This window comes from Macrobrachium nipponense, chromosome 9 (genome assembly GCF_015104395.2).
Source record: "Macrobrachium nipponense isolate FS-2020 chromosome 9, ASM1510439v2, whole genome shotgun sequence".
Taxonomy (NCBI): Eukaryota; Metazoa; Arthropoda; class Malacostraca; order Decapoda; family Palaemonidae; genus Macrobrachium; species Macrobrachium nipponense.
In genome coordinates this window covers 18,180,272-18,192,726 of record NC_061110.1, presented here as the reverse complement: position 1 = coordinate 18,192,726, position 12,455 = coordinate 18,180,272, and the positions used below count along the sequence as shown (strand labels likewise).

The 12,455-nt window shown below is 34.1% G+C and overlaps 1 protein-coding gene across 1 annotated transcript in view; it reads right to left on the bottom strand.

The window, feature by feature from the left end:
- The window catches only part of LOC135218019 (uncharacterized), a 26,545-nt gene extending 20,547 nt beyond the window's left edge, over nucleotides 1-5,998 (bottom strand). Inside the window, exons 1-4 of the mRNA XM_064254164.1 lie at nucleotides 5,513-5,998; nucleotides 4,754-4,860; nucleotides 1,685-2,591; nucleotides 811-909 (exon numbers count right to left, since the gene is read on the bottom strand). Of these exons, the coding sequence (XP_064110234.1) occupies nucleotides 811-909; nucleotides 1,685-2,591; nucleotides 4,754-4,860; nucleotides 5,513-5,582 (1,183 nt within the window). The 5' untranslated portion in view covers nucleotides 5,583-5,998. The remainder of the gene's footprint in view (nucleotides 1-810; nucleotides 910-1,684; nucleotides 2,592-4,753; nucleotides 4,861-5,512) is intronic.
- Nucleotides 5,999-12,455: the final 6,457 nt, after the last annotated feature.

Sequence of the window (12,455 nt, the reverse complement as noted above, 5' to 3'; positions counted from 1 at the left end):
GATCAATAATACCGGTGATTACTTTAACTTATTCAAAACTTTCTGGTCGAAATATTTTTATCTAGACTTGACATTTGTATTCTTTAAGAATAAATTATTACAGTGTATGAAAAATATTATATTATTAATATACAGCCAAATAAATTAATATGTAGTAAAGTTCAACGTTTAGCATTTCGATTATCGTATGCAAAGCACAAATGTCAAGAACACATTAATGATATTTTAAAGAAAACAATTCTCTTTGTATTCTAATAATCTAGTAACATCTTATCTATTTATTTATTAATATGTTAATTTATTTTTCTTTTCTAATGAACGATCTCTTAAATCTGTATTTCCAATTACCATATATTACTTCATTCAAATAAACACAATAGTCAATGGTCCTTGTGGGATTGTTCAAAATGAAAAGGATTCATCTTCTGAACAATGATAATTATAATAATATAATAGAAATAATAATACGAATAATGATCATAATAAACAGAATTATAATATTTTATTATGTATTTTCATCTTCTTGATAGATAGACTTTCTTTTAAATCAAGATTCCCTTCTTTGCCAACGAGCAATCAGAGGAATTTATTTCTGGTAGTAGAAATTCATTTGTCAATGTGGTTCGGATCCCACAATAAGCCGTAGGTCCAGTTGCTAAGTAACCAGTTGTTTCCTAGCCACGTAAAAATATCTGATCCTTCGGGCCAGCCCTAGGAGAGCTGTTAATCAGCTCAGTGGTCTGGTAAAACTAAGAAATGCTTAACTTTTTAAAATCAAGAAACTTTTTTTTTTTTTATATATATATTTACCTGGACTCAGAGCCCCTCGGTTGACTCTACAGGACAAAGTTACGGGATTTCCGGCCTTAACGAACAATTCTCTACTGCCCAGAATTTCAGCACTCATTCCTAGGTACAAGAGAAAAAACAGAAGACTGTTTAAAATTAGATCGCCTTTTCGTGTTCCAATAATAGTAGTCGCGATCATCAATAACCACAAAAATCAGGGTCGCAAATATATAAACATGTGTATGTATAACTTGATAATATGCACTCTAATACAGACACATATACGCGCATATATATACGTATATATATATATATATATATATATATATATATATATATATATATATATATATATATATATGTGTGTGTGTGTGTGTGTGTGTGTGTATGTGCTCCTTTTATTATATATATATATATATATATATATATATATATATATATATATATATATATATATATATATTGCTATATTAGTAATGAGGTACACGAACAAGATATATTCAAATATATTACCACCATCAGTATTACTAAATTTGAGTAGAAAAAATAACTGAATCGGCAAGAACTCGAAGTTTTATTATATATGTGTGAGAGAAAGATTGAGAGAAATTCCTTAAAGAATTAGATACTCCAAAAGAGAAGACAAATAAAATATCAAAAGATAAATACTCTTCTTAAAACCATGATATGATAACTGACATGGAACCAATAATTACTTTTCAGGAATTTATTATTATAACTAACTTTCCTTCATCAAAGCTCTGTAGGAAATGCAGCTACTCAGGCTAATTTAATTTCCCTATTTAGAAAATTCCTTATTGTTTCATTCCATCTTATAAGATTATATCTCAGACTAATTATAATGTCAGAGGAGAGAGAAAATGTCGTTACTCACTAACAACTGTAAGAACCACAGATTGCGATATCCTCGGCTCCGTGTTAATTTGGCATATGTAAGTCCCAGCGTCCTCAGGTTTAGTGTCCTTTATCTGCAAGGAATAATCCTCGGGCTCCCAAGCACCATCGATGTAATTAGGGGTCAACTTCCGGTGTTTGTATTCTCTGGCAGTCGGGACTGGACCTTGGGGGAAGATGGCTATGGGACCTTTCTCACTCGTCTGTGAATGACTCTTGTCTGGAGACTGATCCGTTGTTGTTTCCAAAATCATTGTTTGTGATTCTTCTTTAATTTGTGCCTCGTGAATTTGCGAAGTTGTTGCCTTTTTAGACCTCTTCTTCCTCCGTCGAACCCAAGAACTTTTGTGACTTAGAAGTTTCCCTGTGTCGTTTTTGTACGTAGGATTGTTTTTTCGTTCGTGGTTGTATAGATCTATAACTGTCCTCCTGTTGTTTTCGTTACTGCCTATGAAATACGGTGGTCTAAGTTCCTGACCTATCTTTTTTTCTATGTTTTCCTTGCTACCTCTGAAATGCTGGTGGCAAAGTTTATTCCTTAAGTTGGCTTCTATACTTTCAGATGAACCTTGGGGCAATTTTCTGTGAAAAGTCACATCTCTTGATAAAACATTCTTGTTTTCTCCCTGCAATTCAGCCTGCCGATAATCATAGTAGACTGTGGAAAACTTAAGAGGCTTTATATTCCACGTTCTAGACGTGAAACCTTCACCGGACCACCTGGTGCCTCTCGATACACGACGAAAAAATGGCCTTTGGAGTACGAGGTCTCTGGACCTTCGGAGTTTGAAGCGTATTCCTGGCAACACTGAAATTCTCAAGTCCGTCGAGAACGTATGGCGTCCAGTAGATAAGACCTGTAAGTCTCTCTGACGTATCCAGGAAACCTGGAAGAAAAGACAAATGCACCCTAGACCTTTGAGCAACAGAAATTACTATGCATTTCAAATCCATATTCAAGAGAAAACCCCGAAAATTATATTACCATTAGCTATTATCAAGATACCTGACAACTCGGGGCATCATAGTGATTCAATATCCTATAATAATTCTAGATTATTTGTTGATTTATGCGTTGCAGTGAACGTTCAGATATTGCATCAAATTGCAAAGGCATCTTTTTACGAATTATGTTTTATAAGACCGACACACAATACCTTTCCTACGACGTTTTCAACAAGGAAAATAACTAAACTTACCATATCAGGATAACCTATTTTATCTGGAACGAAATTATATGATGATGATGTGTGATGAAAACTCCTCTCTGTTCCCCTGATCTCGAAATGATTCTTATTATGGAAAGAGTAACATAATGACCGTGGCTATCATGTTAGAGTCAAATGATAAACACCTTGCCCTTTTGAAAAGGCAGCCATACATCCCTCCCTATCGTAAAAGAGAGAGAGAGAGAGAGAGAGAGAGAGAGAGAGAGAGAGAGAGAGAGAGAAGAGTTCTCCAAGATCCTGAGACCCTTATTACTTTTTATGGCATGTAAACATTTAAACTGATCACCCAGGCTGGATTTCACTTGGCAACTTTTTATACCGAACATAACCAGAGCCGATATATATCATTATACTGAGGGAAATCTTACAAAGGTAATTAAAAATGTTATCGAAATGGACGTACAAAATATCGATGTGGTTATAAATGTAGACTGTTTAAACATGAAAATTACCGATATGCTTAATTAAGATTTCATCGCATTTTGAAGCCCCAGGCATAAGAATACGCTGTAAGATAAAATCAGTATTTCTGTCTCTGAACTCTATTTACAGACTGCGAATAAAAATGAAAACAAGTATTCGTTGACATAATGAAAAGTAATAGATTCAGATAAAATCATGTACCTTTGATACTAAATAGATAATGAGATTTCTATATTATTTTTACAAAATCATGCGTATTAGAAGTTTACTGGTGAATAAATCAATATAATAATAATAATAATAATAATAATAATAATAATAATAATAATAATAAAATAATAATAATAATAATAATAATAATAATAATAATCCACTAAGGGAATAGTCAGATGCCCGTTGTTGTACCTGGGAAATTATTCTATCTTTCATTAACCTCTGCTCTGTTTGAGTTTCTGTTTAAGAAATGGGACCAGGATCGATGTAAAATCTCAAACTTATAACATGGAAGTTACCAGACATTAAATCTCATAGACCTCTCAGTGCCCATGCAGGCAATTTTTTGATAAATATCAGGTTTTCTCAAACGCAATTCCCTCAGTTTTTCGGGCCAAGATAATACAAATGCACAATCATGCTGAATCCCCAAATCGACAACGTTATTGATATAATCTCGCTAGCTTCGAGTTGCTCATCCAGGCAACTCTTACAATTTTCTCAACTACAGCTCTTTCATTTTTCTAGTCTCTGAGGGGTTAGAGATGTGTATTTCTGGTGATAGAAGTTCACTCTCGACGTGGTTCTGAAGTCACGTAAAGCCGTTGGTCCCGTTGCTGAATAACCACTGGTTCCATGCAACGTAAATACACCATAAAAAAAATAATAATAATATTAAAATTCTAGTCAAGAGAACAACTACAGCTCTTTTATTTTTCCTAGTCTCTGAGGGGTTAGAGATGTGTATTTCTGGTGATAGAAGTTCACTCTCAACGTGGTTCGGAAGTCTGGTAAAGCCGTTGGTCTCCGTTCTGAATAACCACTGGTTCCATGCAACGCAAAAAAAAAAAACCATACAAAAAAATTCTAGTCAAGAGAATATACAGGCACAATCATAATAAATTCTCAGATTTATAAAGTATTTATTATTATCCTTCAGTAAATGAAACCTATGCAAATGGAACAAGCATACCAAAGGGGCCACTGACTTGAAATTAAAGCTTCCAAATAAGATTGAGTTCATTAGGAAGCAGTAAGATGAAGTAAAGGGAAATACAGAAGTATCGAATAGCAAGAACAGCATTAGGGTAATACAAGTTATTGGATATTCAATCTCAAAGCCAATACAAGTATTCCACATTTTCTAGTCACGACATTATAAATATGCAATCATGATAACTCACTCTTTTTCCAGACAGATATTTTACGGTGCATGGAAGTCTACTTGTCTGGCCAACGTATGAAGTCACATTGAGATCCTGGGATTTCTCGATGAATTCTGGTTTCATCACTGAAAAAAGAAAAGGCCATAGAGATATAATCAATATATAATCAAAACACATTCAGTGATGAACATTGAGGGTCGAGACATTTAATTCTTTCCCCTGAAGGGAATTAACCTTAATAGCAAGGGATTACTTAAGCTGAAGTTAGTAAAACTCTAATTTTCTTTGTCAGTTATACTATGACAAATAAGAATGAAAAATAACAAGTAAAAAAATGGCAATCGAGTTGTCTGTGCAGTGTATAATGTTGTATGAGCCGTGGTCCATGAAGCTTTCAACCCCGGTGGTGGTCTGTCCTATAGCATTGCCAGATGCACGATGGGCAGCGGAAGATCTGAAATTCTAGTCTCCAACTCTTAATGACACTTTGTCACACATCTTATCTTCACTGAATATGAGTTTTTGTTTATTTATGAATACTACTCGAGCCAGAATTCACAGGAAAACCCTATCCTAACTACAGGGTGTCCGTAAAGTCCCAGTACCATTACAAGCCATACATACTTGTAATGGTACTGGGACTTTATGGACACCCTGTATGTTGTATTTATGAAAATGCAAATGAAGTATTCATTAGGAAACAAAGCTGTCTTAAACAAGTTTGTTAAATTCCATTCAGACATCTAAGAAGAATTGAAGGTGTTTTAATGTACTTACCAAAGTCATACGTGGCAGAAGAAAATGTTACCAAGAGGACAACGATGATTTTCTTTATATGAGCCTCCATATCCCCTGGAGAGGAGAAAACCGAAGCACCCAGAATCTTGCCAATAAAGACAAAAGCAATTTATGGGATTATTAATGATGTATTTACTTTTCAGTTACGATTTCATGCCATCTTGATTTCTAATATGACTCCCCTTGTCTCATTACGAACCTTTTCTCAATTTATACGGTTTCTAATATTTGACTGAATTGTCCATCAATAACGTTCATGTTTATAGATGATACAGACATCGCGAAGTTGCTCATTTGTTCATTAGAAAAAAAAATAATCCTCGGAGATGTTACGATTCCATCTTCTCGTCAAGGATTTTTGTTCACATTCTATTATCCTCTTAGGATAGAAGTCTCGGAACATTTCACTCCTTCATTTGTTTTCCTGTTGCGATAACTTTCTCCACTTTCCTAATTATTCATCTTATGTCCTTTTCAAATGATCTGAAAAAGAAAACAATGATACTATTAGATACGAGAACTAGTAGTTATACTCGAATTTTTTATCCTTCAGTGGTAACTGAAACGAAAGAAATAATGTCTCCAGCGTTAAGATAATTTTCTGATAGATTAGACTTTTACCTGAAAGCTTTCGAGTAAATATACTCGTCAGTATGTATATCATTCTCCTTATGCATGTGAATATATCGAAGTATATCACAATACTTTTTTTAGCTCTTTATAGAAAATATACAGTTTATCGAAATATAACATAATATATTTTATTTGCCTTCGGCAAGCGTTACAAAATTACGTATGACAAAGTTCTTTATTTTTCCCTTTTTTTTCATTGTTCTTAATTGAGAAAGTGGCAACCTTTACCTGAAGCGTTTTTCTTTCAACAATTTTTTAAACAAACGAGGTTCTGAATCCTCCCCACATAATACTTAGGGTCATTAAATCCTTTCGTGAAATCTAACAATTTAATGTTTTTGCTCGTTTCAACTGACATATTATAATCGCCATGTTTGTGCATTGCAGCTTTATATATATATATATATATATATATATATATATATATATATATTATATATATATATCTATATATATATATATATATATATATATATATATACATACATATATATATATATATATATATATATATATATATATATATATATATATATATATATATATATATATATATATATATATATATATACATATATATATTTATATATATTATATATATATATATATATATATATATATATATATATATATATATATATATATATACAGTTTTTACATTTTACACTGCAGAGTACATATTACATAGAATCATAATGGGTATCGTATGCATGACCTTATTAACTGAATTTGATAACTATTAGATGCTAATTTTGCTTTCGTTATTTTTTTTAGAATAGTCAGTTGCAAAGAAAATATTCATTGATTACATTCAACTACTTGGAGAAAGAAATCGATAAAAAAAAGTTTGAAAATGGAAAATATAGTTATAAAAAAAGGGAGGAATTGCACAGGTCCAATATTTAAGTTAAAACATATTTAGCATCAGTGCTAAACATGAATTGAGCTAACATGGAAGTAAGACAGCGTGTGCGTTGATTACACATTGATGAAATCGGGAAAAATATAATATTAGTCCATTGTTTTAGAGCCGAAATGGATCTCCAGTGTTCTTGCTGACCTTTATAGTTCTATGAAGTTAATCTAATTATCCATAAATAATCTTAGGTGGTTGTTCATAGATTTAGGGAAGGCATTATTATTATTATTATTTTTTTTTTTTTGCTCTATCACAGTCCTCCAATTCGACTGGGTGGTATCTATAGTGTGGGGTTCCGGGTTGCATCCTGCCTCCTTAGGAGTCCATCACTTTTCTTACTATTTGCGCCGTTTCTAGGATCACACTCTTCTGCATGAGTCCTGGAGCTACTTCAGCCTCTAGTTTTTCTAGATTCCTTTTCAGGGATCTTGGGATCGTGCCTAGTGCTCCTATGATTATGGGTACGATTTCCACTGGCATATCCCATATCCTTCTTATTTCTATTTTCAGATCTTGATACTTATCCATTTTTTCCCTCTCTTTCTCTTCAACTCTGGTGTCCCATGGTATTGTGACATCAATGAGTGATACTTTCTTCTTGACTTTCAACGTCACGTCTGGTCTATTTGCACGTATCACCCTATCCGTTCTGATACCATAGTCTCAGAGGATCTTTGCCTGATCGTTTTCTATCACTCCCTCAGGTTGGTGCTCGTACCACTTATTACTGCAAGGTAGCTGGTGTTTCTTGCACAGGCTCCAGTGGAGGGCTTTTGCGACTGAATCATGCCTCTTTTTGTACTGGTTCTGTGCAAATGCCGGGCATTCGCTTGCTATGCGGTTTATGGTTTCATTTTTCGTATTGCACTTCCTACATATGGGAGAGATGTTATTTCCGTCCATCGTTCTTTGAACATATCTGGTTCTTAGGGCCTGATCTTGTGCCGCTGTTACCATTCCTTCAGTTTCCTTTTGTAGCTCTCCCCTCTGTAGCCATTGCCATGTGTCATCGGTGGCTAGTTCTTTAGTCTGTCTCATGTATTGTCCGTGCATTGGTTTGTTGTGCCAGTCGTTTGTTCTGTCTGTCATTCTCCTGTCTTGTATATTTCTGGGTTTTCGTCTACTTTTATTATTATTATTATTATTATTATTATTATTATTATTATTATTATTATTATTATTATTATTTATTGACAAATCAATGCATACGTTGTAATACAATAGTGGTTTTTAACCTATAACAATAACACATCTTCATCAAATACATTATAAAATATTTTGTCCATGAATAGGAAATTATTTTCATTCATAATATATAGCTAGTAATCAAACATTACAATAAACCCCTAAAACAGCAACACCAAAATCAAAATAACCTTTTATTTTTTTCTAAGGTCACACTCTCATATGATGTAATTCCTGTGTAAGTAAAGTTTGAAGGAGAATAGTCAAGAAATATAGAAGAATTGAATGAAACTGATAGGGGATGATGGAACATCAGAAGTCATTTTAGCTCCAGATAAATCACGATTGGCTACTTTTATCACTGTATTGGCTGTATAGTCTATAGTAAAGGGCTTGTTTCTGAGAGTCTATTAAATTTCAATGACAACGTGGAAAGTAAGAGAGCTAAGTGTACTGATTCTTTCACTAAGAATGTTTGGATAAAATTTATGCAACTAGGAAAGATTTATGGTTTCAACACGGGCAAAGAAACTTTCAAAACATATGGCAAAGGAGCCACATGGAGAGAAAATAACTATAACTATACATAGAGCGGCAGCCCGGACCGTTGAGATACAACGAACGAGATACCGACTGTAACCCCTACTGGTATTTAAGAGTAGACTGTAAACTGTGAAACTGACCGTCTGCCGAAAATATATGGGTGGCTTACTTAACAAGCACCACTAATTGTTCGTTAGATTTTGTGTCTAGATCCAATATATGAGATACCAGATGAAACTAATATATAATATATCTGCAGACTCTACTGATTATAGAATGACTTGTGACAAACATTTTGGAGGGTGGGTTCCCCCTGACAGACGCACTGAAAAGGGGGGGTTAATTGGATCTAGATCCAACTTAGGAGATACCGAGTAAAATTTGCACTACAATAGCGCTGCACATCCTAGAATACTGTGGTGATAATGACAGACGTTTTAGTGGGTGGTTACCCCTGACAGACGCCCCACAACGAGTGGGGAGGGGGAGACAGGATCTGCATCCAACATTGGAGATACCAAGTAAAATTTGTACTACAATTGCACTGCACATCCTAGAATGCTGTGATGGTAATGCCAAATTAAGTTGGCCTATAATATCATGTCAGTTTTCTAATAGTCCACTTATTTTCGGTTGCCTCACTCAAATTGATCTGTACACTATCACCAAGTATCAGGTACCATATATATTCAGGGAAGAAAATCTAAACTCAAATAAAAATGATACCAGTTTGAGTTTAAAGCCAGCTGAGTGGGTTTGTCCCTCTTAAACTTCCGCCCGGCACGCACCACAGGCAGCCTATGTAATGTGTTTCAATACATTCTATCGATGCTGGCTTTGACGACCATTATTCGGCTAATTTTCTCCCTAATATTTTTTTCTTTATTTGTTCATTATATCCAGTAGACAGGCACTTACTAACATCATATTATATCCTCACGTCTGTTCAATGTATTTACCATTGTTAATATGATTTATAATGCGTCTCCAACAGTCATAAAAATCGGACAACCGAATGTGCATATATGTCAGCTGTGTGCAAGGCATAGGGCGTCAATCGCTTGAGTAGCGATCTCCCTGCCGAGAGTGACTTCGGAAGGCCATATTGAAAGGTCTCGGTCCAGCTCTTAGTACTATATTCTATTACTATTACTTTTTTAAATCTTTATTATTATTATTATTATTATTATTATTATTATTATTATTATTATTATTATTCGACCCAATTTCACAGAGAAAAATTACCTTACGAAAACAGGCCTAAGCACTCCAACCATTGTGGTCAAGGCCTAAGCATCTGCTCTTGGATCTAAGCAGTGTCAAGCATAAACGGTTCCATTGTAAATATACAGGACTTTCTTTGCATATGGTAGCGAAGCACTAACTAAACAGTAATGTAGTACAATCACTAAACACCAACACTCACAATGCACTTACTCAGTAAGCACTCACACTTGCATACATTCACTATACACACACACACACACACAATTAACACACACTCACACACACACACTCAATAACACAAAACACTCTGAATACCCAACACTCACTAGGCACTCACTATACACTAAATGCTCACTAAACACTTGAAACACTAAATTTACTAAATATTCATTATACCCCAAACACTCGGTAAACATTCACTAAACACTCACTTAATCCTAAACATTAATTAAATACTAAACATTCACTAAACCCTAAGCACTCATTAAATACTAAATGCTTACCAAACCCTAAATACTTATTAAATACTAAACAGTGAATGAACATACACTCATTAAAAACTTAATAAACACATACTAAATATTTGCTAAACACTAACTTTCACAAGACATTCAATAAACCCTCATTTAAAATTCGCAAAACTTTCATTAAGACCCTAAACACTCACTCAATAACATTCACAAAACATTCACTAAACCCTAAAGACTCAGCAAACATTCACTGAATACTGACACATTAAACAGTCACTAAACCCTAAACATTCATCAAACACTTACTCATAAACATTCACTAAACGCTTACTCACTAAACCCTAACAATTCGCTAAACACTGACTCATTAAACATTAACGATAGAAAAAATTGACAATCGCACTAATTTTTCATTTCTCTTGTTTTCTTTACATTAATTCTAGGTGATTATTTTTTGGGGTCTAGTTTGCTCTTGTATTTATTCATAATCTTCTTAAGAGAATGGAAATGTTCGAAATAACTTGGTGTGTAGAGAGATTGTTTAAAAAAAAAAAAAAAAAAAAAAGAGATCCTCTGTGTCCTTCCTCAGCCAGGTTATTATATCTAACGAATTTTACACCAGCCGAAAAAAATCGACTATAGTAACAAAAATATTCATTCATAAAACTGATAATACAAAAATGTATCCATGATTTCATTAGCATGGAAGTCAGTTGAAACCAAAAGAAAGTAGTCCTGCTTCGATAAAACAAACCGAGTGGGCTATAGCGCAATATATTACATATATTGCTATCGATTTGATGGGTGCGTAACTCTATTTAACAAATGTTATGTACATAGACATTCTACAGCAATAACTCTAATAATGATAAGAACTTATATGCTACTTTATAGTGCCAGTCTTCCAACCACCGCTACATTAATTTTCATCTCGTAAACAAAGCTAAAGCGAGTAGGTGAGACCGGGGCTAGTTGGCACACTTTTTACAATTTTGGTGATTGCGAATATAAAACAATAATTTTTGCAAAATTCTTACCACCATTGAAAAATATTAACATTCGTCTTTATCATCGAGCAAAATAATTGTTGTTTGCTTTCAACATAAGATAACAATAAGCTTTAGAAAAAATAACTTTTCGTGCCAACTTGCCCCACGGGGTAAGTTGACACACATTATGGGGTACGTTGGCACATTGATAATTAAAAGAAAATGACTACATTGCATTTAAATCAATTAGCAAAAATACCCTCTGAATTTCCAAAATACAAAATATAAGGCACTAGTATTACTTCAGATCATCATCTAGTTGTAATTGTGGCAGGTGTGAAATAAATCCTCGTCATAGTCTTCATGCTCTCACATATTACATGCCCTGCACTGGACCCACACTTCTCATGGCTTACCAAATACAGGCTCCAGCTCAGCTGAGCTTTCTTCTGGATTAACAGGAGCAGTTGTCTTAACTATTTATCACGCTGATGACTGATCTGAAGCCCATGTGTCTTTCCGAACATCTCTCAATCTGTTACATCCAACCACCGTAAAATAAAAATCTTGAGATAGTCTGTAATTCAAAGTTGAAATTCCATCAATCCTAAACCAATTGAAAACATCAGAATAAGTGACAGCTAGAGGTAAAGCCGAGGAAACTTCACCAGGAATGTCACAGATGGGCATATTTGATCCTGGATTACCAGTCATCCCCGAATCACATGCCCTGTTAACACATTTCATCAGATGTCTATAAACACTAAAATCCAGGGGCTGCAACTTGTGAGAACAATGTGGAGAAAATGATAGGACACTAAATCTCATATCCTTCCAAAAATCCAGAAACAAAAACGTAAATATATAAATAAATAGGCTTACTATTGTTATCAAATAACGTGTGCCAACTTGCCCCATTTGATTTGAGCCAACTTGCCCCATCCCTACCATTTGGT